This window comes from Spea bombifrons, chromosome 5 (genome assembly GCF_027358695.1).
Source record: "Spea bombifrons isolate aSpeBom1 chromosome 5, aSpeBom1.2.pri, whole genome shotgun sequence".
NCBI lineage: Eukaryota > Metazoa > Chordata > Amphibia > Anura > Pelobatidae > Spea > Spea bombifrons.
The window spans coordinates 47,876,507-47,904,424 of NC_071091.1; the positions used below are offsets into that span (position 1 = coordinate 47,876,507).

The window sequence follows — 27,918 nt, forward strand, 5'->3', positions numbered from 1 at the left end:
CCTCACAGTACCTGTAGCCCAGGGGCCTACAATGTCTTAATCCAGCCCTGCCTCTCAGCAGAAGTAGTAGATGCTAATATAGTGAGGACATTTAAACATGCATATGGGAGCCATAAGGTTCTTTTATCAAAAGCAAGACCAAAGACTGGTTAATGTTTGGGCCTTTATAGCAGATAAAATAAGCAGACTAGGTGGGAATGGGTCTTATTACACTCTCTTACTCAAGCTCTCAAACGCTTTCAATGTCTCTCTACCATCTTTGCGGACCACTTCCATGTCCCTGTCTTCTTTCCTGCAACTTCGCTTTCTGTCTTGCATAATCTTGTTTTTCACGCTCTTTTGTGGAAGTTCACGAAGAAGAAGATGAAGAAAGAAGACAAAAGGAGAGGTGAAAGACAGAAGAACAAGAAGCTGCAGAAAAGTAGACATAAAAGTGGTTGACAGAGAAAGCAGGGAGACATTGAGAAAGAGGGATTTTCCGAGAAACTGCCTGCCCATAAGAACACCACTGAGGGGATGGAATGTTATCAATCCAATAAATTTTATCAAAACAGGACGTGGCCTAGCCACGGAGCTAGATGGTCACTTGAGTGAGGAGCTCTGTTTGCATGTTAGCACAGAAGCGGGTATAAAAGCATTTTTCTTCGACATTTAACTTACCTGTTCAGTGGATTTGCACTTTGGGGACTCCAGGATGGCGTCTAATCATTCCAGACGCGGTTCCAAAAAGCTGCCCCAGTATTTTATGAAAAAGACGAGAGCTGGTCTTAACATCCAAGATGGCGATGAGGCCTCTCTCATGTCCTCACAACCTGACCTGGAAGAAGAGGGCCTAGAATTGGATGCGGAACAGCAGATCACCCCTACACTTCTAAGACATATGCTTGACAACCTACAGACATCGATGACTGATTCCATGAAGACGATGTCGACAGATTTAAAACAGGACCTGCTCCAACTTGGGACGAGAATGTACCACCTGGAGCACAAATTTCAGGAACACACTGGGGCCTACAATGAGCTTGTTGATCGCTATAATGAGCTGGAGGAAATACTTAGTTTGTCTCCAAACGAAGGTGGCGAATCTTAAGGACAGAGCGAAACGCAATAATTTACGGTTACATGGGATCCCTGAAGATGTGCCCAATAACGCTTCGCAGCAATACGTCAAAGGTTTTTTTCATTCCTTGTTACCTTAACTATCGGACGAGGACATGCTAATAGACCACATACACGGCATCCTGAAGCCAAGACACTTCCCGTTATGGTTGCACGAGATGTGATCCTTAGACTGCAGTATTTAAAAGTGAAAATGGCCATCCTATCCTCCGCCAGAAACAGCTTGGAGTTCCCAGCGCCTTATTTAGATCTGTCAGCTGCGACTCTTTGTAAGAATTCCATCCCATATAGATGGGGCTATCCGACAAAGCTCATCATTACTGGGAATGGCAGTGGGTGGTGATGACCCCTGTGGAAGGACTAGAACTCCTTCGGAAGTGGAACATTGTGTCTGAGGACAACAGGATGTCTGCACCAAGTCCCTTGTCTGCTTTCCCCAGAGTGGGAGACTGTTCAAGCCAATCACCCGAAATCGGGGTCATCCAAAGCAACTTGAAAACCTGCCTCTTCTCCCGGGGATTAGGTAACTGTTGTGGGACATTTACTAGGAGTTGCTCTCCATTTTCCTCGGGACTGTGAGTTGGGCCCTTGGGCAGATCAATGCAGATTAAGGTTTATGGTTTTATAGAGTTCACGGAATTTGTGTGGGTGTTTTTTTGTTTTTGTTTTTCTTCAGTACAGTTTCAGGATCGGTTATGTTTCCACTAATTGTGAGTGTTTTCTCTAGATATATGGGGCTTCAGCCTCTGATTAGTTTATAGTTCCATACACACATGCCATATACATACACACCTTATGTTTTTTTTTATGATACTTGTTGCTGGTGAGAACTTTATCGTTATGTTCTCTATCATGCGGGATAGATTATTCGGAGAGCTAAGGTCGATCTATGGTGCTTTTAGTGGATATTAAGTTGTTTCGAGAACTATGTTTGCAAGATTGTGTTTATGTGTACGTCTGATACGCTGCCCATTTACCCCAACTCGCATATTACCTTATAAGTACTGTGTGATGCTCCCGTATGACGCCACTCTTCTTATGTTCTGCACTTCCCCTGGGGGAACCTGTCTTATGACCCTTTTGCTCTGGTGTGGGGGGTGTATTTTGTTTCCAGAATTTGGTATGTGTTACATTGGAGTGGTTTCTGTGTTATCCGGTGTGGTACGTTTATACAAGTGGATATAGAGGCAAAAGGTGATCATTGTTGATCTTATTTGCATGTGCCTACCCAGAATCCCTTGTGGTTGTGGCAACACCATGAGATTTCTGAGGGAAAAACAAGCCTGTAGATGAGTGTTTAATAATGCTCCTACTACCCCCTGAATTTGAAGTGGAAGCGTTTTCCATCACCTTTACCCACCATAACTTTGGTTATTTATGATTATACTACTGCAGCAAGCAATCACTCACTTGGATGGACAGGCTAGCTCATTAGTGTCGTGCTGCCCAATGTACCCAATGTTCCCCCTGTCTGGGTAGATTATCACGGTCTCTGTTCTTGTTTTGCTCACCTGACGGTCTACGCACCTTTCGGCGCCAGGGGATTTGGAGCTTCTCATCCTCACAAGGGTTTCTGTTCACCTGTTCTTTTTGGCTGATTGTCTGAAACCCACCTCCCATCCCCCGTCCCCGCCCCTCCCTCATATTTTACTTTCCACCCTCTCCTATTCCCACCCCCACCTTCCCCCCCCTTTCTCTTTCTTCTTACTTCTTTTTTTTTTCTTTTCGTCCTGTCTGTCTCAGTGTCCTTTGAGATTATTGGTTTGTCCCGGCACATTGATTTTACAGGCCTTCCTACCTTCCTTTTGCTGCGATGGATCTCATGATTATGACCATTAATGCCAAAGGCCTCAACAACCCTCATAAGAGACGGATGTTGTTCTGGGAAATTAAGTCTCAGAAGGCTAATATTGTGATGGTGCAGGAAACACATCACCAGAGTGGCATATAGGGGTATAAGGCATTCTGGAGGCAGAGTGGCATATAGGGGGTCAAAAGGCATATCCTGGGGCACAGTGGCATTTAGAGGGTTAAAAGGCACATCATGGGGCACAGTGGCATATAGGGGGTATAAGGCATTTCTGGGGCAGAGTGGCAAGCCTGGGGGCAGATGTGCATAACTGGGGGGCAGGTTGGAAAATAAAAGGAAATAAAAACAAAAAAAATATTTTTGTCAATCATAGCTTTTATTAAAAAAAGTTTACATGAATTAACATTTACTAGTAAAACTTTTTTTCTGTAGGGTCATCTTATATTCAGGCATTTTCTTTTTTTTCCCTAAATTAATATTCAGATTTTGGGGGGTCGTCTTATAATCAGGGTCGTTTTATAATCTAGCAAATCCGGTATATTATATTTTAGGGCAGTGAAGTGAGGCAACATTAGTTTTCTATTCAAGCCACGGTTTGTTATTGTAGGAGAATCTTATGCTGCTCCCACAGCAGTCGCGCAAACTACAATTTCAAGGATTTGAAACAACAGCCACACATACACTCCATCTGACCACACCAGAGAGTGGGACCAATGAAATAGTTGGAATGCTGTTTATTTTCCAGCATCTATTTCCTATACTTCTGTTGCCATTACAGAGACGACCTTCTGAGATGTTTTGTTAGAAGATAGCTCAGGGGTCTGCTAATACTTTTTACTGGGTGAACTTATTTAAATAGGGGTTAGATGAATTTGCTTCATGGGACAAAGTATAAAGTACAAAATGTATCCAAAAATTGCATCAAAATGCATGAGGTTGTTTCAAATTCCCATATATGTTTATTGAATAATTGCAGTTTAAACTACATTATTTAAAAATATGCACTCAATTTTTATAATCTTTATATATATATATAACTTTATATATAAAAAAAAAGATACCAGTGATATGGTTAAAACAAATGTATATATTTTCAGAAGGCTTAAAGCAAAGGGCAATAACATGAGCATAACTTTTTTAACCCCTTAAGGACAATGGGCGGTCCCTAAACCCATTGAAAACAATACATTTTGAGCCCGTACATGTACGGGCTTTGTCATTAAGGGGTTAAAATTGTAACTTACAAAACAAAATTGGCATTGCAATACATGATTATGTATCTCTCATAAATATGAATCTCCAAAGTCTCCTGAATAGTATAATACCAAATGTGTATTAAATTACATAATCATAGATCTGGAATTTCCCAAGCCATGAGTGTCCAAAGCAATTTGAAGCTAAGACATTTCCACAGTTTGAAGCCAAGTGTCAGGGCCCGGGTAATCAGGTTGGGTAGTAGCTTCATTGTAGGGGATACCTGGGGTTCTGTCTGCACACGGCAATGCATGGTAACAGAAGGATAAGACAGACAGGCACAAAGGAATACACCACAGGCAGAATTCCAGGTAATGCTATGTATTGTATATTATGGCAGGACATGCAAATACAGGTTAAACAGTCTCTTAGCAAGAAAACGTACGTATGGCAGGAAGCCCTCTGGATGGGCGCACGGTAGGAAGCCCACTTGGCAGGGCTGAAGGCTGGAAGCCCACTGGGCAGGGCTGAAGGCTGGAAGCCAACTTGGCAGGGCTGAAGGCAGGAACAATACAGGATCAGGTACACAGGAACAAGTCAGGATCAGGTACAGGGCCAGAGCAAAACGGTCCTATAACTTCAATGCAAAGGCACCTAACAAACCGGGGAGTGTCCAGATACAGGCCTGGTCATTAGGTCAGGTGTGAATGACATAGGCTTTAGGTGAGGGAGGCAGGGTACTAAAGCCTGTTGGTTAGGTCAGGTGTGGTAGAGGCATAGGCTTCAGGTGGGGGAGACAGATACAGCATAACCAAACACAGCTGAACATAAATACACAGGACATGGATTAAATACATAGCAAACGAAGGGTTAAACTTGAACTATGCTGCAGATACCATCGATACTGGATTCTTTGATATGCTAAGTGACCACTAGCAGTCAGGAAAACCATTTCATATCCAACATATACATCAATAATAACCCATAGATTGATAACTTCCTTTTGTGCATATCTAGAACGGGGAAAGTGCACCCTACAAAAAGAATACAAATATGGCGGCGCAACTTAAACTGTTTGGAAGAAAATGTGAAGTCTGTGATATTCAGTTATAAGTAGCAAGTGTGACATATCTATGGACTTATAATAATAATAATTCACAAGAAATTCCTAAATGCATGAATTATTGCTGTGGCGAGCACAGGAGGGACGATAAAATGAAAATGAGTTATTTTGACTGATATGTTACCACAACACAAGGGGGAGGTCACTTATGGTTCCTATAGGTACACCTTCCCTCCGCTTATACCACCTCTGGGCCGGCTTGGAAACTCGAGATAATCTGGAAAAGGTATAAAGTTAATGAGAGGAAATTGGTCAGTGTGCTTACTAGGGGCCAAGGTCTAATTTTAAGTAAGTCGCCATCTTTCCTTGCCGGAGCCCTACGGACAGAAAAACTGTTACTTTACCATTCAAGTGAGTAGTTAGGTTTTCTGTATTTTCTCCTTTTTATTTTATCTGTTTGGTGTAAATAATCTGTTTAGCATCTTTTTTTGTATGCAATGTGACTATTTTTTTGTTCATAATAAATATTCCTTTATTAAGTTCTGCCTTTGTCTGGTAAAGACTCACGTTACCTGATGAGACCATTTTAATGGTAATTTGAACTCACCTAATTATTGTGTTAAGATATATTGTGTGGGTTTTTAGTCTAATTCGCTTGGGAGACCAAGGCAACCCATTTATAAATTGTCTTGGTGATATTAGTTATATCATTATAGTTAATTGTGGGTGGTATTAAGGGTGGATATTTTTATTTTTATCACTATTTCCGGTCTAGGGCAGACAGACCAAGTCACGCGCACGCTTGGAGTAGGGTGCGTTCGTGATAAGGACCACATGGGCCACTACATAAACACAGCTCAGAAGGGCATTGGGAACAACACCAGAAGCTCCGAGCACCAGTTGCTCATAGAGAGAGCAGTTGCCCAAGTCTAAACAGACCATCGTGAGCACAACCAGGATTGACTAACAGGAAAACCTACGACTCAATGCCACACACATGGATAAGTGAACGCCCGAAGTTATACAAAGTCAACAGGACACTAAAGACCTTTCTCAAGAACTCAATCGAAGTATGTAAGACAACACTAGAAGCCAACACAAGACAGCTAGCACAAGTAACCATCAAGTGCGGCATTTACCAAGGTGATGCACTGTCCCCGCTGTTCTGCATAGGCTTGCTCTTCAGCTACCTAATCACAAGGACTGGATACTGGTACAAGCTCAAGAGTGGAACTTCCATCAGCCACATCCTCTACATGGATGACATCTAGCTGTATGCCAAGAGCATTTTTATAAAAACCCACAAATTCATAAAAAAAAAATATGCAGGATAACAGGATAAGGCACTTAGGAGATAAGGCCCACGCCGAGTCAGGACACAAGCCAAGGTACGGTACACGAGAAAGCAACGGAGTCAATAGGGTAGCCAAGGTCAGTACACGAGGAATCCAACAAGCCATTTGGCATATAAGGGTCAGGCAGTAGCGAAGTCAGAGGGAAGCCAGGTAGGTACACGGAAAAATCAATATAAAAGCGCACTCAGGATGTAGCAGGGAAGCACAATAACTGTTGTGCTCGGGGAAGCTCGGGGAAGCAGTGCTGTAAAATAATGGTGGCCACACAAAATATTGACACTTTGGGCCCAATTTGGACATTTCCACTTAGGGGTGTACTCAATGTTGTTGCCAAGGTTTAGACATTAATGGCTGTGTGTTGAATTATTTTTAAGGGCACAGCAAATTTACAATGTTATACAGGCTGTACAATCACTACTTTACACTGTAGCAGAGTGTCATTTCTTCAGCATTGTCACATGAAAAGATATAATAAAATATTTACAAAAATGTGAGGGGTGTACTCACTTTTGTGAGATAATATATATATATATATATATATATATACACACATGTATACACAACAAAGTTTTTTATGAGCAAGTCCTACAATTAGCGCTATATCTTCTAAAAACTTGTCGCATGGAAAGAGTGAAAATATTGGCATTTTAAAAGCCCACTGGTTGCCTAGTTTTAAAAACTGTATGATTTGATGGGGTAAATCGAATTGGCTGGCTTCAAAGATGTCCCAAATATGGGACATGGGCACAGACTGACCAGATATCCAAATGCCAAAAAATGCACACTTCACAACGGTGGCCTTTTACCTCCTAAATAACACAACAAACCCATGCATGGGGGTTATCGCTGTACTCAGGAGATGTTATTGAACACATAGAGGGGTGTTGTTTGACAGAGACATATACCAGGTGCGGTAAATTCACACCTGAAGTACAATGTGTGTGAAAAATGTTTGTCATACAATGTGAAGGGTCTTAACATTCCGGAAAAGCGGTCTAATCTTATGCGTGAATTAAAGTTCAACAAGGTTTCTGTGGCCTTTTTACAAGAGACCCACTTCCGGTCGAGTTCGGCTCCTAACCTGCTCACTTCTGATTACCCGATGGGTTATTTTAGTCATAACCCTGTAGCGAAATCTAAGGGTACTGCTATCTTGTTTGACAAGTTCACTCCTTTTGTGCCGACGGCTCAGCTTTCCGACCAGGAGGGGCGCTACATCTTTGTCAAAGGCACTATTGGAGAGACGCTCTACACATTCGCTAATATATACTTACCTAACAGACTGCAACATAAATGCCTTTCCAAGATCCTCCGCTCATTGCGCCCTTTCCAGGAGGGCGTCCTGATCCTGGGTGGGGACTTCAACGTTGCCGTGGACCCCAGGTTGGACGTTTCCGTGGGCCGTTCCAGTGCTGCTCCATCTGTTCTGAATAGGATAAAGTTGCATCTCAGGGACTTTCAGTTGGCGGACTTCTGGAGGGCCCTTCATCCGTCTGACCGGGATTACAGTTTCTACTCCTCTCCCCGGCAATTATACACGCGAATTGATTATATTTTTTTGCCCTATTACCATCTTTCTCGTCTGACTGGCGCTCGATATGGCTCGATTACATTGTCGGATCATGCTCCTCTGGTTGTGTCCATCTCTTCCTCCTTGACTCGCCCTGCTTTTACGACGTGGAGGCTCAACGAGTCGCTTTTGACCGATGCTGTGAACTTCTCCAAAATTAAACTTTTTTCAAGATAATTTGACCCCTGGGATGTCACCATTGACTGTTTGGGAGACGCACAAATGCGTGATCCGTGGCCACTTCATTGCTATGGGTGCGGAACGGAAAAAGGCCAACTCGCTGGCGCTTCGTTCCCTCTATGAGCGGATTGCCGAACTTGAGCGGCGCCACATGGACGACGCTTCAGCTGCGGATTACCAGTTGTTGTTGCAATGCCGGAGAGAACTTTCTTCCATCCTCAATGCTCGTGCCCGTAAGTAGTTTTTGCATATGAAAGCCCTGTTTTACGAACATGGTGATAAGCCTGGCAGGTACCTGGCACGGGCTCTACGTCAGAGACGCACGCTCTCTTATATTCCTCGCATCAAGTCCTCTCTGGGCACGCCTCATCGTCTCCCTCAGGACATTATGAAAGAATTTGTGTCGTACTACACGGGACTTTACAATTTGTCTCCGGCCCTCTCTCCGGATGCCAAGCTCCGCAAATTGGAGCAAATCAAGGCTTACCTGCGCCGGCGTCTTACCTCCGACGTTGCTGACCAGCTGGAGGCCCCCATCTCCCTGCCTGAGCTCGTGGCGGCGATGAAACATTCCAAGTCTGGTAAATGCCCTGGTCCGGATGGCCTCCCCCTACTTTATTATAAAAAATTGATTGATATCCTGGGCCCTCAGTTAGTGAAGTCCTTTAATGCCCTTGTTGATGGCTTCGATTTTCATCCCTCTACCCTGATGGCCAACGTGTCTTTGATCCCGAAGGACGGGAAAGATCCCGAACTTTGTAGTAGTTATAGGCCCATTTCTCTGCTTAATGCGGATGTTAAGTTATTTTCCAAGATCTTAGCCACCAGGTTACAACCCTTGGTTCCGCGCCTGGTCCATCCTGACCAGTCCGGGTTTGTTAGGGGGCGGGAATCCCGGGACAATACGATGCGTGCGCTGACTATCATTCACGCAGCTGGGCGCCTTCGGTCCCCTCTCCTGCTCCTGTCGACGGATGCCGAAAAGGCGTTCGACAGGCTGGATTGGTCTTTCCTGTCCGCTGTCTTGCGGCACTTAAATTTTGGCCCTCATATGCGTAGGTGGGTTCTCTCACTATATACTGCCCCCTCAGCCAGGATTAGGGTTAATGGGGCCCTGACGGATCCTTTCCCTATCACTAATGGCTCTAGACAGGGTTGCCCCCTCTCCCCTCTCCTGTTTATTTTGTCCCTCGAACCATTTTTAGAGGCCATTCGTTTGAATCCGGATATCAGGGGTCTGTTGCTAGGGGGTACGCATCATAAGGTGCTTGGTTATGCGGACGACTTGCTTTTTGCCGTGACTGCTCCGAGGGTTTCTCTTCCTAACATAATTAGGGAGTTTCGGCTTTATGGGGAGCTCTCGAACTTTAAAATTAATTCTACCAAGTCGGAGATACTCAATGTTTCTATGCCGCAGTCTGAGGTCAGCTGGTTGATGTCTACTTTTCCCTTCAAGTGGGCTGCCGGCCAACTGAAGTATCTGGGCATCTGGCTCACAAGTGACTTGTCTCGTATGTATGCCTGCAACTTTCCTCCACTTTTGGCTGCCCTGCAACGAGATTTGTCCCGCTGGTCCCCGCAGTATTTGTCCTGGTTTGGGCGGATTGGTGCCCTGAAGATGAATGTGATGCCTAGGATTCTTTACCTGCTTCAGACGATTCCCATTCAGCTGCCCCCGTCCTTTTTTGCTTCTCTCAAGACCATGTTCCTTCGCTTTGTGTGGGCTAACAGGAGGCCCAGGACTCGATTCGCTACGTTAGTCCTCCCCAGGTCCTGTGGGGGGATGGGTGTGCCGTGTCCTCGTACTTACTATCACGCCTGCCATCTTTTGCGGGTCCTCGAATGGGCGCATGGTCCCTTGCACAAATTGTGGATAGATATGGAGTCCTCGCTCCTGGGCATCCCTGTTGGTCACCTCCCGTGGCTGCAGCGGCATCACTCCCGGGACCTTGCTCGGGCTCACCCCTTGATATCCGCGTCGCTACGAGTCCTGCACTCTCTCCATGTTAAATTGAGTCTGACGTCCTACCCATCCCCACTGCTGCCATTGCGGAACAACCCTGATTTTCCCCCGGGACAGGACCCAGGTCCTTTCTTGCGGACGGCCTTGTCGGATTACGTCCCGCTTTCTAAGTTTCTTGCTGGACATCGTCTGCGCGCCCTGACCAACATTTGCGGCGAATCGGGGCCTTCCCTCATGGAACGCTTTCAATACCGTCAGCTCTCCAGTTATTTCTCGTCCCTCATGGGATCCGGCACGCCCACTAGGGCTCCTACTCGTTTTGAATCGCTGTGCACCAGATCTGAACTCCCGGCGCATGGTGTTTCCCTACTTTACCAACTCATGCTTCAGCACCCGAGGGCCGAGCCGTTACGTTTTCAAAGTCTCTGGGAACAGATGTTACACATTACGCTGGACCAGTCTGATTGGGACAAGATCTTTCTTCTGACCCACAAGTGCTCCAGACAAACGAAGGCGCAGGAGACTTCCTACAAGCTCCTTACTCACTGGTACATGACGCCTGTGGCGCTCCATAGAGCTTTTCCCGACTCCTCCGACAAGTGCTGGCGCTGTGGTGTTGCTCCTGGTACCCTACTCCATATCTGGTGGGACTGTCCTGGGATTGCTCCGTTCTGGTCGAGTGTCCATGGGACAGTTCAACGCCTCTCAGACGACCCTCCACCGTTCCTGCCTAGTTTTTACTTGCTCAGTCATACCTCTCAGTCCGTTGCTGGCTTCAAAAAGTCGGTGACTCGTCATTTACTATCTGCTGCACGGTCGCTTATCCCGCTCCATTGGAAGGACACTTCTCCGCCCTCCTTTCGCGAATGGATCGAACGGGTAGAGTCCATTAGGGTCTTTGAGGAGCTGGTGCTGCAATCCGAGGACCGTCATGCGCAATATCTCCGGACATGGTTTCACTGGCTCTCGTTTTTGGCGGACCCTCTTACTAAATCTCTCCTGCTGCAATGATACTGCTACTTTGTGTTGTGAGCTGCTGGGTGCCGGGTGGGACCTCCGTCTCCCCTTTTTTTTTTTTTTTTTTTTCTTTTTTTTTTTCTTCTTCTTCTTCCCCTCTTTCTCTCTCTCTCTCTCTCTCGCTCTCTCTCGCTCTCTCTCTCTTCCTGGTGTCTTGTCTGTGTGTTTGTCTCCTTCTTTTCCTCCCTGCTGTTCCCTCTGGTTCCTTACCTTGATTCCTTTTTTTTTTTTTTTCCCCGGGTAGGTGGTGGGGGTTCTACTTGTCCTGGGTAGTATGCCTTATCACACCGCCTTTGCTTATTTGGACGCCGCCATCTCTTGTTTGTTTGCGTTCTGCTACGCCTGATTGTTATTCTCACTCTGTGAGGCTCATTGTGTTTACATGGCTGCCCAGGTGGCGGTGTTACCTTTGATTCTGTGATGCCTTTGCCGCCATTTCTTGTTTCCTCATGTCTGATAAGACTGTTGGTTATTCCCACTCTGTGGGGTCTGCTATGTCTACATGGCTGTCCAGATGCCGGTGTTGCGATTGATTCTGTATTGCCTTTGCCCGCTGCGTCGGGTATTTCTGCCCAGTTTTGTATCCCTGTGCCCTCCTCCCGTCCGTCCTATCCACCTGTACTCCTCCTCCCTATTTCCCTTTTTGCCCTTTCCCTTTTTCCCTGTCCTTCTGTTGTTCCTTGAAAACTAATAAAAATCATATTTACAAAAAAAAAAAAAGAAAAATGTTTTAAAAAGAAATTACTACCATAAAGTTTGGCAAAGGCTGATGGTAGAATTAGTGCATGTAAAGGGTTACAAAGCATTTGAAATACCCTGGGGTGTCTAGTTTTTAAAAATATATGGTTTGATGGGGTAAATTGCATTGGCCGGCTTCAAAGATACACGAAATGACCGTTTCTTATTCGTAGTACATTTTGGGACAAAGGCTCTTTTTAACATTTTTCAGTGTTGCTGTTTAGCTATAATTTTCTTCTTTCTCATTTTGTGCACCCACACACATTATATATTGTTTTTTCAGGACAAACAGGGCTTTCTTTAGATACCATCATTTTTATCATATCATCTAATTTATTATAAAAAAAATTATAAAATATGGTGATTTTTTGTTAAAAAAAAATTACTTTTTCTCACTTTTAAAAAAAAATATATATATTTTACTCATCTGCAAAAACTAATTAAAAAAAACCTGCTAAATAGATTCTACTATGTGTCCCAAGTTTAGAAATACCCAATGTTTTTATGTTTTGTTTTTTTTTGCTTTTTTCTGCACGTTATGGGGCAATAAGTACAAGTAGCGTTTTGCTATCTCGAAACCATTTTTTTCCGAATCTGGTAATTCTTCCCCCCATGTGCTTTTTCGGGTATCTTTAAAGCTGGTTAATACAATATAAATCAGCAAACCATATATTTTTGAAGACTAGACACCCCTGGGTTTTCAAAAGTTAGTATTTTAACTCTTTACATGCACTAATTCTACCACAAGTCTTTCTCAAACTTTGTAGCAGTCATTTTTTGCACACATTTAACTTTATGTATGAATGTATAGCTCCTAGTATATGCCACTGTCAAAAACACCCCAATATGTGTTAAGCAACATCCCCCGAGTACAGTGATTCCACCTATACATTTTAGGCATGCACATTGTTCAATGTGCCCTATAAAACCATATAGTTTTGAAAACAAGACACCCCAGGGTATTTCAAATGCTGGTATTTTAACTCATTGTATGCACACATTTTACCACCAGCCTTTGTCAGTAGTGTTTTTGTGTGTGTTTTTCCCACACATGTACTTTAGGTATGAATGTACAGCTCCTGGTATACTTCACTTTCACACAACACCCCAAATATGTGTTGAGCAACATCTCCTGAGTACAGTGATACCCCACATGCATGGGTTTTGTCAGGTTGTTTGGGGGCTAAAAGGCCACATTTGGGACATGTGCATTTTTCAAATTGGAAATTAGACATATGGTCATCCTTCCCCCAGTGTTAATTGGGACATTGTTGAATCTGGCCAATGCAATTTACTCCATCAAATCATACATTTTTGTTTAAAAGTAGACACTTTTAACACGCCAGTATTTTAGCTCTTTCCATGCGAGAATTGTTTTAAGATAAAGCGCTAATTTTAGGACTTGTTCATAAAATTATTTATATATGTTGGGGGGGTCTTTTTTTTTTACATTTTTTGGAATCAGAGGATTCCCCTGATGACATCAGTGGAAACCGTTTTCTAGCGTTTCTTAGTTATGCTATTATTTTATGATGTTCCTGGTACGTCATCAGTTGCACAGGGGTTAGAGTTCATATGAAAGCTGGCGTGTCTCTCTAAGGGTCATAGTGGCTGTAGTCCACAAGAGCCTCAATAAAAACCTTAAATTAATATACTTATTTAAATTGATATTTGTAAAGTGTTTATGTGAGGAAAGAGGAAGAGGAAAAAACATAAAGTGTTTATGTGAGAAAACAGAACAGACGTGACAAAATTGCTCTTATTGGAGTGTTAAAAAAATGATTGATTACATTTTACACTACTTCACAGAAACCGTCCAGACAGTTCCTGTTCCCGAAATAATAACATGAAAACACACATGTATACAAACTGGAAACAATGCCTTAACTATTGCCCTCGCCTCAAAGATCAGTTGAAATCTCCTTACAGTGTACTATTTTGCAAAAACATGCAATTACGTGCTACTTTTCAAAGAACAGCTGCCTCAGCAGATCTAAAGTGACTCTGGGATTTGTAGTACAGCTTGGTATTCATGGGAGTTGTAGTTTATAGAATGTCAATCATTTAAATGGCTGCAGTCGGGATAGGTAAAGTACTTTTTTTTTGCACTTGATAACGATGGAAAAATACAAATAGTTCACAGCAGTAGCTTCCGTGATGTCTATCTACAATACATTTATAACCCTAATGGCATACTGAAAGGCTAGAAATTACTCATTTTTACTTTTGTAAATAAATGGAGAATAATAATGGAGAATTAATCCTAATCAGAGCTCCGGAGTGTCGAAACTTTGTACGCTTCTGTAGATCTGTGAGACATTTCCGCTTTTTTTTTTTTTATTATTCACGTTCAGGAAGCGCTTCTCGTTTCGCTGTTTAGCACTTACTCTGTGATTCCCCCTTTTGTCACCTGATGCTATTTTTCAAGCCGCACGTAATACTGTTTAATTTGGAAAGGGTTTGAGTTAATGGGAAGCCAAATTATTATCGGAGTTTAAGGAACGTCTAACATTTGACTTTCAAAACCGAAAACCATACGTGTTTACGTTTGTGTTGTTTCTGTGGCTATATAGTATTATTATAAAAGAAAACAGAACTGTTGAGAGTGAACACATTTTTTTTATTTGGCATTCGAAACTTGCCTTGGTTTACGCCCTTCGTGTCACTCTCTGGCAACTTTAGCTCTTTTCTAAATGTGTAAATCGGCTTAACCCCTCTATGACCAGAGTTGTATTTAGATACTTTTACCGTGTTTATTCTTAGACCATCTGTTCCTTGTTTAGTACACCTATAAAGATTGCATAAATATTACACTTTGTTTTTGTATACAAGTACCTATTTACAGTTTGCTTGTGATCATTTGTATACAATTAAGGTAATGACAAGGAATTTTCAAACCTTAAATGTGTGATTTTTGTATGTATGTATGTTTGTTTTGTTTTTTTCCTTTAACACAGTTTCCCTTTTTTGTGTTTGCTCACGCAAATTTTATACAGAATGTAATATCTATATAATATATATACGGTATATATAACGAAACAGGCAGGGCTTATGATAGTTACTCATAGTGTAATGTTTAACAGCACTAACATTCAACAAACTACAAAGGTTTTTTGTAAAAAATATATTTGTGCAAATTGGGTTAAACAAATTTCCACGCGTTAGGTGCCACCGATGGAAAGAAAATTTAATTTATTTTTGGCAACATCAAGGCGTACCTTAATAGTCACAGTGTTATGATTTTGGCCAATATGCGCAGTTGTATAATATTTTATTTAATTATTTTGAAAATCTTGCATTTCATTTTACCTTTTATATATAATTTTTATGGGTTTTTTTTGCATTATTTAAAAAAAATTCTTGGTACTTTAGATCCTATTTTCTAAAAGCAGACATTTAGATACCCCACATAGAATTGTGTTGTGATGTCATCAAAATCTACTCCCACATAAAATTTAGCAACAGTCGATTTTTTTTTTATCTTACCACTTTTTAGAAAGCAGTAAGATAAACATATAACATATAAACCTATCCTGTTTTTTTTGCAGTTAAACATCAGTATGAAGGTGCAATAGAAAGATCTTTAGTCGTATCACCTGTCCGTTTTGTGCATTTCTTGTGGTTTTACCTCTTTGACTAATGATATGAGGGAGAAAAGGTGTTACTATTTTATATTCTAAATGAAAATTATAGTCATGGAAAGGAGTAACGTACACTGTGTCCATATATAGTTTGCCTTAGGTATGCTCATATCGATCTAAGTCCTTTTTTTTCTCCTCTCTCAATCCTCTCCCCAAGACTGTCATTTACGGTCTTGGGGAGAAGGACTAATCCCTAGCACTCACTGTCTTGGCACATTAGCCCTTATCCATTTGTCATAAACCCTTGCCCTGACCACCCCACACATTTTTGCACCAATACCACCTTTTGAGCACCCCTGGAGCCGTTCTATGTTTTTATTATTGATGCTCATTTTTATGTTTTGTGTCAGCAAATGATTGATTTTTGTGTCCTGCTGTGACACAGTATAGTGCTAATAAATGTGTGTCCATATAGGTGAATACCACAAAGCAGAATTCAGCAAACCACAGTTGACAGGTCGCCATGGCAACTAGAAAACATTTCCTGGCACCCACGGTTTTGCAGAACAAGGGTGTAAAAACTTGCAAGGGCTACCTTTGTGAATCTGACACCCTATGCTTTCTTGGAAGGGCGCAATGAAACAGATGCCAAGAGGCACCTAGGAGGATCACATTATGTACCGCAAGGCTGCCTTCGTGCTGCTCCCTCACAGCGTCTCTTCTCTTGTTCCGCCCAGGAACCCAGCGGAGTCACATCATGTGGCGTCACTTCCTGTGACTCTGCTGTGTTCCTGGGCGGAACAAGAGAAGAGACGCTTTGAGGAAGCAAAGCGAAGGCAGCCTTCCGGGACTGCGCAGGAAAGCTGCAAATCAGGTAAGGGGGTGGGCGTGCTTGACCACATATGTGGCGGGAGCGGGCGGGATTGGACACACCTTGCGTGAGTGGGACATTTTCAGTTTCGGCCAAATGAATGCTGAATTTGCTTGGTTTCAGTCCAGAATGTTCATTTCGGTGCATCCCTACTATATAGTAAGACAGACACTGAAGTGGTAGGCCTACACCATATCAATGTTTGGCTTAGTATATAGTGATAGGGGTTATGTTACTGCTCTGTACACATTCTTCATTGCTTAGTGCTCTGCTTCCTGCATGTCACTCTGCACACCACCTCCCAGGCTCATACGCTCAAACTATATGCAAACACTCATGCACACTCGCACACTCTAATACCATACAATGACACTAAAACAACACCCTGCACACCCCCTACATGCACACCCTAACACTGTACTCTAACACCCAACACAGTTTAACACTGTACACTAGCAAACCCCAAAAACACGGCTGGATAAGACTGGACAGTGACACCCCACAGACACTCGGCTAGTAGTGTACACACATACATACACATTCACCATTTCCCTTGCACATAAACATACTGTTTCTCTCCTCTATATATCTAGTTCCTTTTTTTCTACCCATCTCTTACCTTTCTTTCTCTCCTTTTGTCATCTTCAATGCTGTGGTGGTAGGAAGAGGTCTGTTTCTTGAAGCCTCTAATTCATTGCTCCCTTAGGGTGTGCCTGGATTCAGTGTTGAGTGCCTAGTTATGAAGTCATATGTGCTATGGCCTTGTATTTAATTTTAGGTTGGTTAGAACGAGATTTGCGATCTCTAAAAAATCCACTGCTTCTCTGATAGCGAGTGCCCCCCTGTTTAAGGCCCCCAGGTGACAGCCTAATAGGATGGGCTCTTGTGGGGTCTGGTTATTCCAGGAAAACGGGACAGTTAGCAACTATGGTTGCTGTCACCAGGGGGTTACCAAGGCACCCAGTGAAGTCATGCAACACATGTTACGGGACCACGCAGAAGAAACATAGTAATGCCACAGACAAAGATGGGAGATAAGAAGGAGAGAAAAGTGAAAAAAAGATGTGATGTGGAGAGAAGGGAAGCTGCGACAGTCGAAAATTGAGAAAAGGAATGCTGTGAGAGAGTGTGATTATGTGTATATATATGTGTGTACTGCTTGTGTGTAGGTATGTGCAGTTAGCAACTTATCAATCACAGTGGGACATCATGTGAACTAAGACAATGAAGGAACTCTTGGTCCTTTTATATTGTTAAGCTCTTGTGATAAGGATCCTTACAATATTTTGTGTATTGTATGACTGTATATTAATTTGCCAAATCCATTACATTGCTGCACAATATGTTGGGGCTTTATATGTAAATGATAATGACTTGGAAAATGCCAGTCCTGTTTCTGTTAGTTTTCTTTGTATCAAGAGAGGAGGGAGAAGAAGGAGAGCTGCAATTGAGAGAGCTGAAAAGACATAAGAGGATAAGCTGTAAGGGGGAGAATGGGAGATGGAGAGTTGTGAGAGGGATTGTGTGTATTTTTAGCACCTTAACAATAAATGCCAGGCACATCACAAAAAAGATCAGTTAAATGCCTGGCACTTCATGACATTGAATGAGCTTGGAAAGCAATCAAAGGTGGCTTTCTTCACTCAAACGATATTGCTGTAATTCCTCGATGGCAGCAAAGTCTGCTTTCTTAGAGCTTAAGAGACACTCTTCCTAAGCTCAAATGGTGCTGCTGGAATGCCTCCATATCGAGACATTCCACAACACCGAAACCCACCCCAGAGAGTGACCACAAGCACCATAGCAAGCGATGTTACCTATCAACTATGAAATAAACTCTCCAGACCATGCAAACATGCAAATCAGTGGAGTCCAGTTTAATAATAATAATGTGAATAGTAAAATATAAAAAAATAAATAGTTAAAAGGATATGGTAACATGTAACAATAATTCCACAGTTGTGTCACCATCAGGGGCACCATCCATTTGCAACAAAATGTAAAAACAAAAGTCCAAAAATCTAAAAAAATTAAATAAGTAAAAGTTTGTTTGCAAAAATCCTGGCATGGAAACAGTTAAAATACTAGCATTTAAAATACCCAGGGGTGTCAAGTTATTAAAAAATACCGGTATATGTTTAATGAGGTAAATTCTATTGGCCTCCTGACATGGGGACAGGATGACCAAATATCTAAATTCCAACTGAATTCTACAGTTGTGCTCAAAGGTTTGCGTACCATTGGAGAATAAGTTATATATGTACCATTTTTAAAGAAAACATGAGTAGGCAAAACACATTTCTTTTATTTCTTATGGGATTCATATTCAACTTTAGGTTATAACAGAATTACATAATCATAAAACAAAGCATGGCAACAAAGAAAAAATGAAATGACCCCTGTTCAAAAGTCTTCATACCCTTATTTTTTGTATTGCCCCTTATAGCATCAATGACAGCGTGCAGTCTTTTGTAATAGTTGTCTATGAGGCCCCAAATTCTTGCAGACGGTAGAGCTGCCCATCCGTCATGGCAAAAAATGCCTCCAGGTAATGCAAAGTCTTGCATGAACTGCACGTTTGAGATAGTGGCCGTCCTGAAAGATAGGGCATAGGCACAGACTGACCAAAATGGGGGGGCACTTCCCAAATGTGGCCTTTTAACCCCCAAACACCAGACAAACCCATGCATGGGTGGTATCACTGTACTTGGCAAAGGTGATGTAAATTGTAGAATAAATGCTTTATTACATAAATTACAACACTGTCATAAAATATACTCTATTTAAGTGTCTCTGTGAATCCCCTGATACGTGGGCTTCCTCAAGTCGGTTTGCTCTACATTTTACATCACTTTTTATATTATATTTATATACATATACTCCATACACTCTGCTGGATCCACTCTGCTGTCCATCACCTTAAAGGGGGAGTACTGCCCTAAATCACTACAGTGTTCTTTATCCCTGGAGCCAGGTTACAGGCAAGGTGAGAGGCTAACTGTAGCTACCTTTTTCTGGTCCATTTTGGATGTGTTGCAATACTGCTCTATGTGATTTTATCCATTTGTAGATATCTCCATTCAAATACAGTTGGGTGTGTGATCCCTAATCACACCAGGCGTTGATGATTTGAGTCAGTCTTTGTCTGACTCATCAGAATGTGAGTTTTTTTTATAATTTTTTTTAAAAAAAAATGTGCAATATTTTATCATAAAGAGTGCACTTTTTTTTTTTTTTTTCTTGTCATTTTTTCATGTAATTTATTCTACATAACCCAGTGGGGTGAGTTACGTTTATATTGACTTCTGTCGCTCCGCTCACTGTTGGTGGGTTGCACCACCAATACCTGTCTTATCTTTTCACACCTGCCTATATACTCTATGTATATGTGTAAATATATGTGGATATATTAATATGTGTATAATATGTTATATTCTTTTTCATTAAAAAAAATATTTTGGGAAATAGCATTCTCTAAACTGTAACTAAATACATATCATGATTACAGACCACATACTACAAGCATCTACATGTTAGCTCTCTATTGGCTACAAAAACTAATGACATAATTATGTTATTGAAATTAGGGCTGAAACAACTAATCGATAAAATCGAAAATAATCGATTATGAAAATCGTTGGCAACGAATTTCATCATCGATTAATCAAATCGATTTTTATCGATTATAAAAAGAGTTTTTTTTCAGCGCAAATGCGCTGAAAAACTCCTCTCCTTATAATAATCCGATCTCAAACAGAGATCGGATTATAACACCGGAATCCAGATCCCCCGCAACGCTGCAGGAGACCTGGATTCCCCTTACTGTCGGCCGGTCTCTCACTTCCGTCTCTCTCCCCCCTCCCATACACCCCTCTGACTCCTCCCCCTCCCATACGTCACTCTGCCTCTCTCCCGGCTCCGTTACTGACAAGGATTTTCACTGCAGCTTCATAGAAGCCACAGTGTAAGTGAAGGTGAGTAACGGAGGCTGTCTGTGCGATGCAGACACTCACAGGCTGACAGAGAATCATCCTCTCTGTCAGCTGGTGGGGGTCTGCATCGCACAAACAGCCTCCGTTACTGTCAGTAACGGAGCCTCTGTGTCCACTTCCTCAATGGGCGTATTCAGCACAACGCGTTGCACCTGAGGAAGCCGATTGGTGAAACGCATTGTGCTGAATACGCCCATTGAGGAAGTGGACACAGAGGAATCCTGAGAGAACTAAACTGTTCCTGCTACACAGCATTATTCCGGTCCTTCCCACGGGAGCGTTAAAGTGTTCTTATATGTAAGATACTATATTTTTTTATTTATATTTGTCAGGACTCGGGTGATCAGGTCGGGTAGGAGCCCATGCGCAGGGGATACTTGGGGTTCAGTATGTAACCCACGGTGCATGATTATGCAAACAAAGACACCACAAGTAGAAATCCAGGTAATGCAGTGTGTTTTATGTATATAACAGGACCAGAAAATAATGGTAATACAGTCAAAGCAAGAAACCGGACGTATGGCAAAATAAATACCGGTAATAAGTCTTTTGGCAGGGAGCCCACTTGGAAGGGCACGAAAGGCACACAGCCCGCTTGGAAGGGTACGAAAGGCACACAGCCCGCTTGGAAGGACACAATAGCAGGGAGTCCACTTGGAAGGACACAATAGCAGGGAGTCCACTTGGAAGGACACGAAAGGCACACAGCCCGCTTGGAAGGACACAATAGCAGGGAGTCCTCTTGGAAGGACACAATAGCAGGGAGTCCACTTGGAAGGACACAATAGCAGGGAGTCCACTTGGAAGGACACAATAGCAGGGAGTCCACTTGGAAGGACACAATAGCAGGGAGTCCACTTGGAAGGACACAATAGCAGGGAGTCCACTTGGAATAAGTCTTTTGGCAGGGAGCCCGCTTGGAAGGGTACGAAAGGCACACAGCCCGCTTGGAAGGGTACGAAAGGCACACAGCCCGCTTGGAAGCACACAATAGCAGGGAGTCCACTTGGAAGGACACAATAGCAGGGAGTCCACTTGGAAGGACACAAAAGCAGGGAACCAGGAACAGTACAGGTGCAGAGCCACAGCAGGAAGGTCCATAGACTTCAATACAAAGGCCCTGAGTGAAGGGCAGGGCAGGTTCATAAAGGCAGGGCAATCCAGGTAACAAGGCCCAGCTGGATGTATTCACTAGGGCTCAACCCAGGTAACAAGGCACACCTGAGTTCTGAGTGCTCCAGAGGACGGAGGGTGGCCACTAGTGGTAGCAGATGTAAATGGCACAGGTATGAAAAAGCCATGGTTCAGGCAGCAAAAAGTGGTTCCTGACAATATTAAAGCTACTACTTTTTTAACTCTTTCTCCTCCGGTCTTTTCTGGTACACCGGTACAAAGAAGAAACTCCATTCCCCAGAAGGGGCTCTATGGGCTTCTCAACAGAGGAACCTATTGAAGAATCCATTTTAATGAATTTAAGTATTATTTAATTTCCGCACATATTGTGGTGTCGTTTGTAAATTTTGCGCAGCACTTTATTTCTTTGTTTGGAGTATGGGAGGGGGAGGAGCCAGAGTGGAGTATGGGAGGGGGAGGGGCCAGAGTTGTATGGGAGAGGGGAGGAGCCAGAGTGGTGTATGGGAGGGGGGAGGAGGCAGAGTGGAGTATGGGAGGAGGCAGAGTGAAGTATGGGAGGGGGGAGGAGACAAAGAGGTGTATGGGAGGGGGAGGAGCCAAAGTGATGTATGGGAGGGGGAGGAGCCAAAGTGATGTATGGGAGGGGGAGGAGGCAGAGTGGAGCATGGGAGGGGGGGCAGAGTGGAGTATGGGAGGGGGAGGAGCCAGAGTGGTGTATGGGAGGGGGAGGAGGCAGAGTGGAGTATGGGAGGGGGAGGAGCCAGAGTGGTGTATGGGAGGGGGAGGAGGCAGAGTGGAGTATGGGGGGGAGGAGCCAGAGTGGTGAATGGGAGGGGGAGGAGCCAGAGTGGTGAATGGGTGAGTTATAGTGGTGTATGGGGGGTATTATGAATTTCAGGGCATATAGGGGGTATAAGGCATATCGATATTAGGCATATCAGGGGGTCATAAAACATCTGGGGGTAAAAGGTATATCAGGGGGCTCAGTTGCATATCACTGGCATATAAGGAGTATAAGGCATATCAGGGGCACAGTGGCATATCAGAGGGCACAGTGGAATCTGGCATATAAGAGGTATAAGGCATATATGGGGGCAGAGTGGCAAGCTGGGGGTCTGATGTGCATAACTGGGGGCAGTTTGGTAAATAAAAAAAAATTAAACAAGGCTTTTTTTCTCATAGTTTTTATTAAATATGAAAAATAGTTAACATATGAATTAATATTTACTAATAACTTTGTATTAAAACCTAGTTTGAGAAACACCGTGTTTGGGTTCTTGTAGCTTTTATTATTATGTCAGTAAAATAAGAAGGTGAATAGAGAGAGGCCATTGCAATAAAGAGATGAAAGTGTAAATTGTACGTTTTTTATTACATTATTTTAAATTTAAAGAAATTGCATTTTTTTATCCGATTAATCGAAAAAATAATCGGCCAACTAATCGATTATTAAAATAATCGTTAGTTGCAGTGCTAATTGAAATACATTGGAGGATTATCAAGTCACCAGTTAAATGCAAAGTATGTAAACTGATCAGGTAAATGTTCATGTTAATGGGCAAAAGAAAAAAAAAAACCTGCCGAGTGTCAGGAACCACTTTTTCGCTGCCTGAACCATGGCTTTTTTATATACCTGTGGCATTTAAATCTGCTACCACTAGTGGCCACCCTCCACCCTCTGGAGCACTCAGAACTCAATTACTAGGATCAGGTGTGCCTTGTTACCTGGGTTGAGCACTAGTCAATACATCCAGCTGGGCCTTGTTACCTGGATTACCCTGCCTTTGTGAACCTGCCCTGCCCTTTAGCCAGGGCCTTTGTATTGAAGTCTGTGGACCTTTCTGCTTTGGCTTTGCACCTGTACCGTTCCTGGTTACCTGCTTCGTGCCCTTCCAAGCGGGCTCTCTGCCTTTCGTGCCCTTCTAATCTGGCGCTCTGCCTTTCGTGCCCTTCCTATCTGGCGCTCCGCCTTTCGTGCCCTTCCAATCTGGCGCTCCGCCTTTCGTGCCCTTCCAATCTGGCGCTCTGCCTTTCGTGCCCTTCCAAGCGGGCTCTCTGCCTTTCGTGCCCTTCTAATCTGGCGCTCTGCCTTTCGTGCCCTTCCTATCTGGCGCTCCGCCTTTCGTGCCCTTCCAATCTGGCGCTCCGCCTTTCGTGCCCTTCCAATCTGGCGCTCTGCCTTTCGTGCCCTTCCAATCGGGCGCTCTGCCTTTCGTGCCCTTCCAATCGGGCGCTCTGCCTTTCGTGCCCTTCCAATCGGGCCCTCTGCCTTTCGTGCCCTTCCAAGCGGGCGCTCTGCCTTTCGTGCCCTTCCAAGCGGGCACCCTGCCAAAAGACTTATTGCCGGTATTTATTTATCCTGCCATACGTCCTGTTTCTTGCTTACAGACTGTATTACCCTTATTTGCTTGTCCTGTCGTACACATACAATACATTGCATTACCTAGATTTCTGCTTGTGGTGTCTTTGTATAATAATGCATCGTGGGTTACAGACCTAACCCCAAGTATCCCCTGCACATGGGCTCCTACCCGACTTGATCACCCAAGTCCTGACACCGAGGTTAGAATGTTCAACTCACCAGCAAACTCCTGGTTTATTGATTATTGTAAAATACCGTATCTGCTCGATTATAAGACGACCCCCCAAAATCTGAATATTAATAAAAAGAAAAAGCCTGATTTATAAGACGACCCTATAGGAAAAAAGCTTAATTCATGTAAACTTTTTGTTTGTTTTTATTTCCTTTTATTTGCCACTCTGCCCCCAGAAATGCCTTATACCCCCTATGTGCCACTTTGCCTCCCTGATATGCCTTTTACCCTCCTGTATGCCACTCTGCCCCATGTTATGCCTTTTAACCTCCTATATGCCACTCTGCCTCCAGAAATGCCTTATACCCCTATATGCCACTCTGGCATATAGGGGGTTTAAAGGCATATCATGGGACAGAGTGGCATATAGGGGGTTAAAAGGCATAACATGGGGCAGAGTGGCATATAGGGGGACACTTACACACCCAGACACTAATATGCCCACTTACATACCCACTCTGACACTTAGATACCCAGACCCTAATATACACTCAAGCAACTAGGAGACTTCACTCACTATGATGCCTCAGCAGGCGCTTACTGCAGCTCTCACGGGATCACACGCAATGACGCTGTGTGACCCCGCTAGGCCCCGCCTCCTCCAGAAAATTACCGGATCCGCCGATGATTTTGGGACGGCACAGTGCCACCGGGGTCCCGGTCTTTCTTCTGATCTCTCCGACCGCTTCTGCTTCCCCGGCAGTGGACGGGCTATCCCAGCACTGAGAAGGTACACACATATGCAACCTCCACTGCTGTCCGCACTTTCGCCGGCGCTCGGTGAAAGACGCCGTGGAAGTGCCGGCAGCAGCTGAGGTTATCAGACAGGAGGATCCAGGTCCCCTGCAGCGCTGCAGGGGATCTGGATCTTAGTCTCATAGTCAGACCTCTATTTGAGGTCTGATTAGAAGACGACTCTGATTATAAGATGAGGAGTATTTTTCAGAGCATTTGCTCTGAAAAAAACCTCGTCTTATAATCGAGCAAATACGGTAATTATGACACTGACACTACCTTTTTTCAGCATTAGAACTAAATTAGACGCTTGGGTGAACTGCATACTTCAGTACCAAATGCCAAATTGTCCAACTTGTACACAGGCATTGCAGAACAAACAGTTTATTTTCTGGTTTGTTTGTTTTTTTTTGTTTGTTTTTTTAACAATTAAGGTCATCGGAGTCTGTCTAGACCCTGCTGGGATATCAGATCGTTCTGTTGAGGCACTGATCACAGACACTGATCTATATGCAAGTCAATGGGGACTTGCATAGAGATCACAGTGTGATCGGTGCAGGGGGATCGCAGGACATGCTGAAACACAAATTAAAAGGAAATAAAAGTGTTAGTGATTTTTTTTTAAAACAAAAAAATCACTTAATAATAATAAAAAAAACAATAAATTGAGCCAAGTGATGTTATTGTGACATCACTGGCATTAATAACATGTTCAAGAGGTCCCTAAGAGGGCCTCTAGTAACAGTGCAATTTTTTTTAAAACAAACAAAACAAAAATTATAAAACAATATAATAAAAAAAAAAAACCTTACATCCCATTGTCCTAACACAACATCTAAAAGGTATAACCCTCCTGCCCCCATTCACAACCCCCAAACCCGTTAAGCCATAAGTATAAAAAATACTATCCTATAGGTACTATAGGATATGGCCCTCTAGAAAGAAAAAAAAAACTAAGGATGTGGGGTAATCGGGAGATACAGCTAAACAATTTTGGGCGGGTTTCTCTGCCATAACACATACCCTGTGCAAAAAAATCTAAGCAACACAGAAGTGTTGGTGGAAAAAAAGCACAGGAAATAATTCTTGCGGCCACTTTTGACAGTGATTGGTTGCCAAAAAGCTGTATGAAGATTGACCAAATACCCCTGATAAGATAGTCTGGGTTGTCTGCTTTACAGAAATATATACTTTTGGGGGTATTTTTGGTTTATTTGTTTAAAATTAGAGTTGCAATCCCATCATACCTAATGTATAAAATCTATGAATAATGTACACCTTATAGTGTTTTCCCTATAAGTGCTGATAAAGTATGGGAATTCTATAAAGATTAGGTATTTCTGAAATCAAGACACCTGAATTGAAAAACTTGGAGGGGATTTTCAATCACTTTTGTGAGGATTCAGAGGGGCCCGAAAATATATAAAAAAAAAAAAAAAAAAAAAAAAGGCAAAATTGCTGCGGGACTTGAGGTACTAAAAGCCCCTAGGTTAAATTCAGCTTGGGGCACTTCAAAACACTGACTCATTTTAGTGACCATCATAATTTCAAAAGCTGGGAATTTTCTAGTAATTTTGTATCTATGTATAACTTTTTAGTCAGTGTTTCAATTCCTTTTTTGAAAACAAAATATTCACATTGGTATTAATATGTTACTTTTCTTGATTTTAGGAGTGTTCTGGAAATGAATTTGTCAAGTGCAGTGAAAAAACATAGCTGACAATATTTTCACAATGGCTGGCATCACGGGTGAAAGTCAGCTACAGCGTATTATAAAAGATTTACAAGGTACAGTGTTTGACCAGTACTGTGTTGAATTATTTGTAAATGATGGGGGAAAAGGCTTTCTTTTAACTTTGTATTTCTGATTAAAGGGGCCTCAGAACATTTTGGTTTTAATTTTGCTGTAGGCATTTGTTTTGCTATATGTTTACATTACTGCTTTCAGACAGCTGAAAATATGATGCATCGTAGGGAGAAACAGGCTAATATGTGTCACAACGCCCAGTAGCGTACCTAGAGGGGGGCGATTCGCCCCAGGTGCCACTCATCAGGGGGGTGCTGTGATGGCTGCCTAACACAGGGCCGCAGCTTACCACTGTGGAACCTGTACACTATGCGAGAAAACTCTTTTACCTCCCAGGTTCCTGCTCCCCCTGGACAGTGAAAGAGTTTCTTCACACAGCGCGCGCGTGCCACAGCAGATTTCTGCGTGGCCCCAGTGATGCTTGGCTGGCCCCCGGACCAGTGAAATCTGCAAGAGAGGTTAGGGGTGCGACAGACTGAATGTGTGAATAAATGAGTGAATAAGTAAATGTTAAGGGGCAGAAATGGCACAGGCTGGCTGCTTCAGGGGCAGAGAAGGCACAGCAGGTTGTTAAACATAGAAACATAGAAAGTGATGACAGATAAGAACCAGTAGGTCCATCCAGTCTGCCCAACCTCTGAGTACCTTCCTTTAGTACCTGCCCTTATCCTATATCTAGCTTGGCCTTATGCCTATCCCATGCTTGCTTAAATGCCTTTACTGCAGTAGTGTTCCTAGTGAGGGGGCGGTCCGCCCCGGTGCCGCTCATGAGGGGGGTGCCACAGGCTAGGGTGATCACATGTCCCAGATTGCCCGGATCCCTGGCAGCCTTGTCACTTTTTTTATGCGGAGGAGAGAGGGGCGCCTAGCAACTGATCGGCACCCCTCAGTCTCCTTCGCGGGGCCTCTAACTCTGTCGCGGTGCCAGCATGTCATGATGTCATATTCCGGCGCTCAGCAGTCAAGCAGCAGCAGAGCAGGTGGGTAAATAGTGTGAAGGGAGGGAGGAGGGGTAGACAGTGAGAAGTGGGTAGATAGTGTGAAGGGAGGGAGGAGGGGTGGATAGTGAGATAGGGTAGATAGTGAGAAAGGAGGGAGAGGGGGTGGATAGTGAGAGAAAAAAGGGGTAGATAGAGGTGGGTAGATAGTGTGAAGGGAGGGACGAGGGGTAGATAGTGAGAAGAGAGAGAGGGGG

General features: G+C 43.3%; 1 protein-coding gene and 1 long non-coding RNA gene across 4 annotated transcripts in view; one reads left to right on the forward strand and one right to left on the reverse strand.

The window, feature by feature from the left end:
- Positions 1-27,918, reverse strand: part of LOC128497214 (uncharacterized) — a 202,553-nt gene that overhangs the window by 51,570 nt on the left and 123,065 nt on the right. The gene's annotated exons all lie outside the window — the stretch shown is intronic.
- FYCO1 (FYVE and coiled-coil domain autophagy adaptor 1) overlaps positions 14,034-27,918 on the forward strand; it is a 150,328-nt gene continuing 136,443 nt past the window's right edge. For 2 of the 3 annotated variants that reach the window (XM_053467160.1, XM_053467163.1), the window contains exons 1-2: positions 14,034-14,096; positions 26,588-26,704. In XM_053467160.1, coding sequence (XP_053323135.1) covers positions 26,650-26,704 — 55 coding nt within the window. In that variant the 5' untranslated portion in view covers positions 14,034-14,096; positions 26,588-26,649. Of the gene's footprint in view, positions 14,097-16,397; positions 16,465-26,587; positions 26,705-27,918 lie in introns of those variants that run through there. The other variant, XM_053467162.1, reaches the window with a different exon arrangement.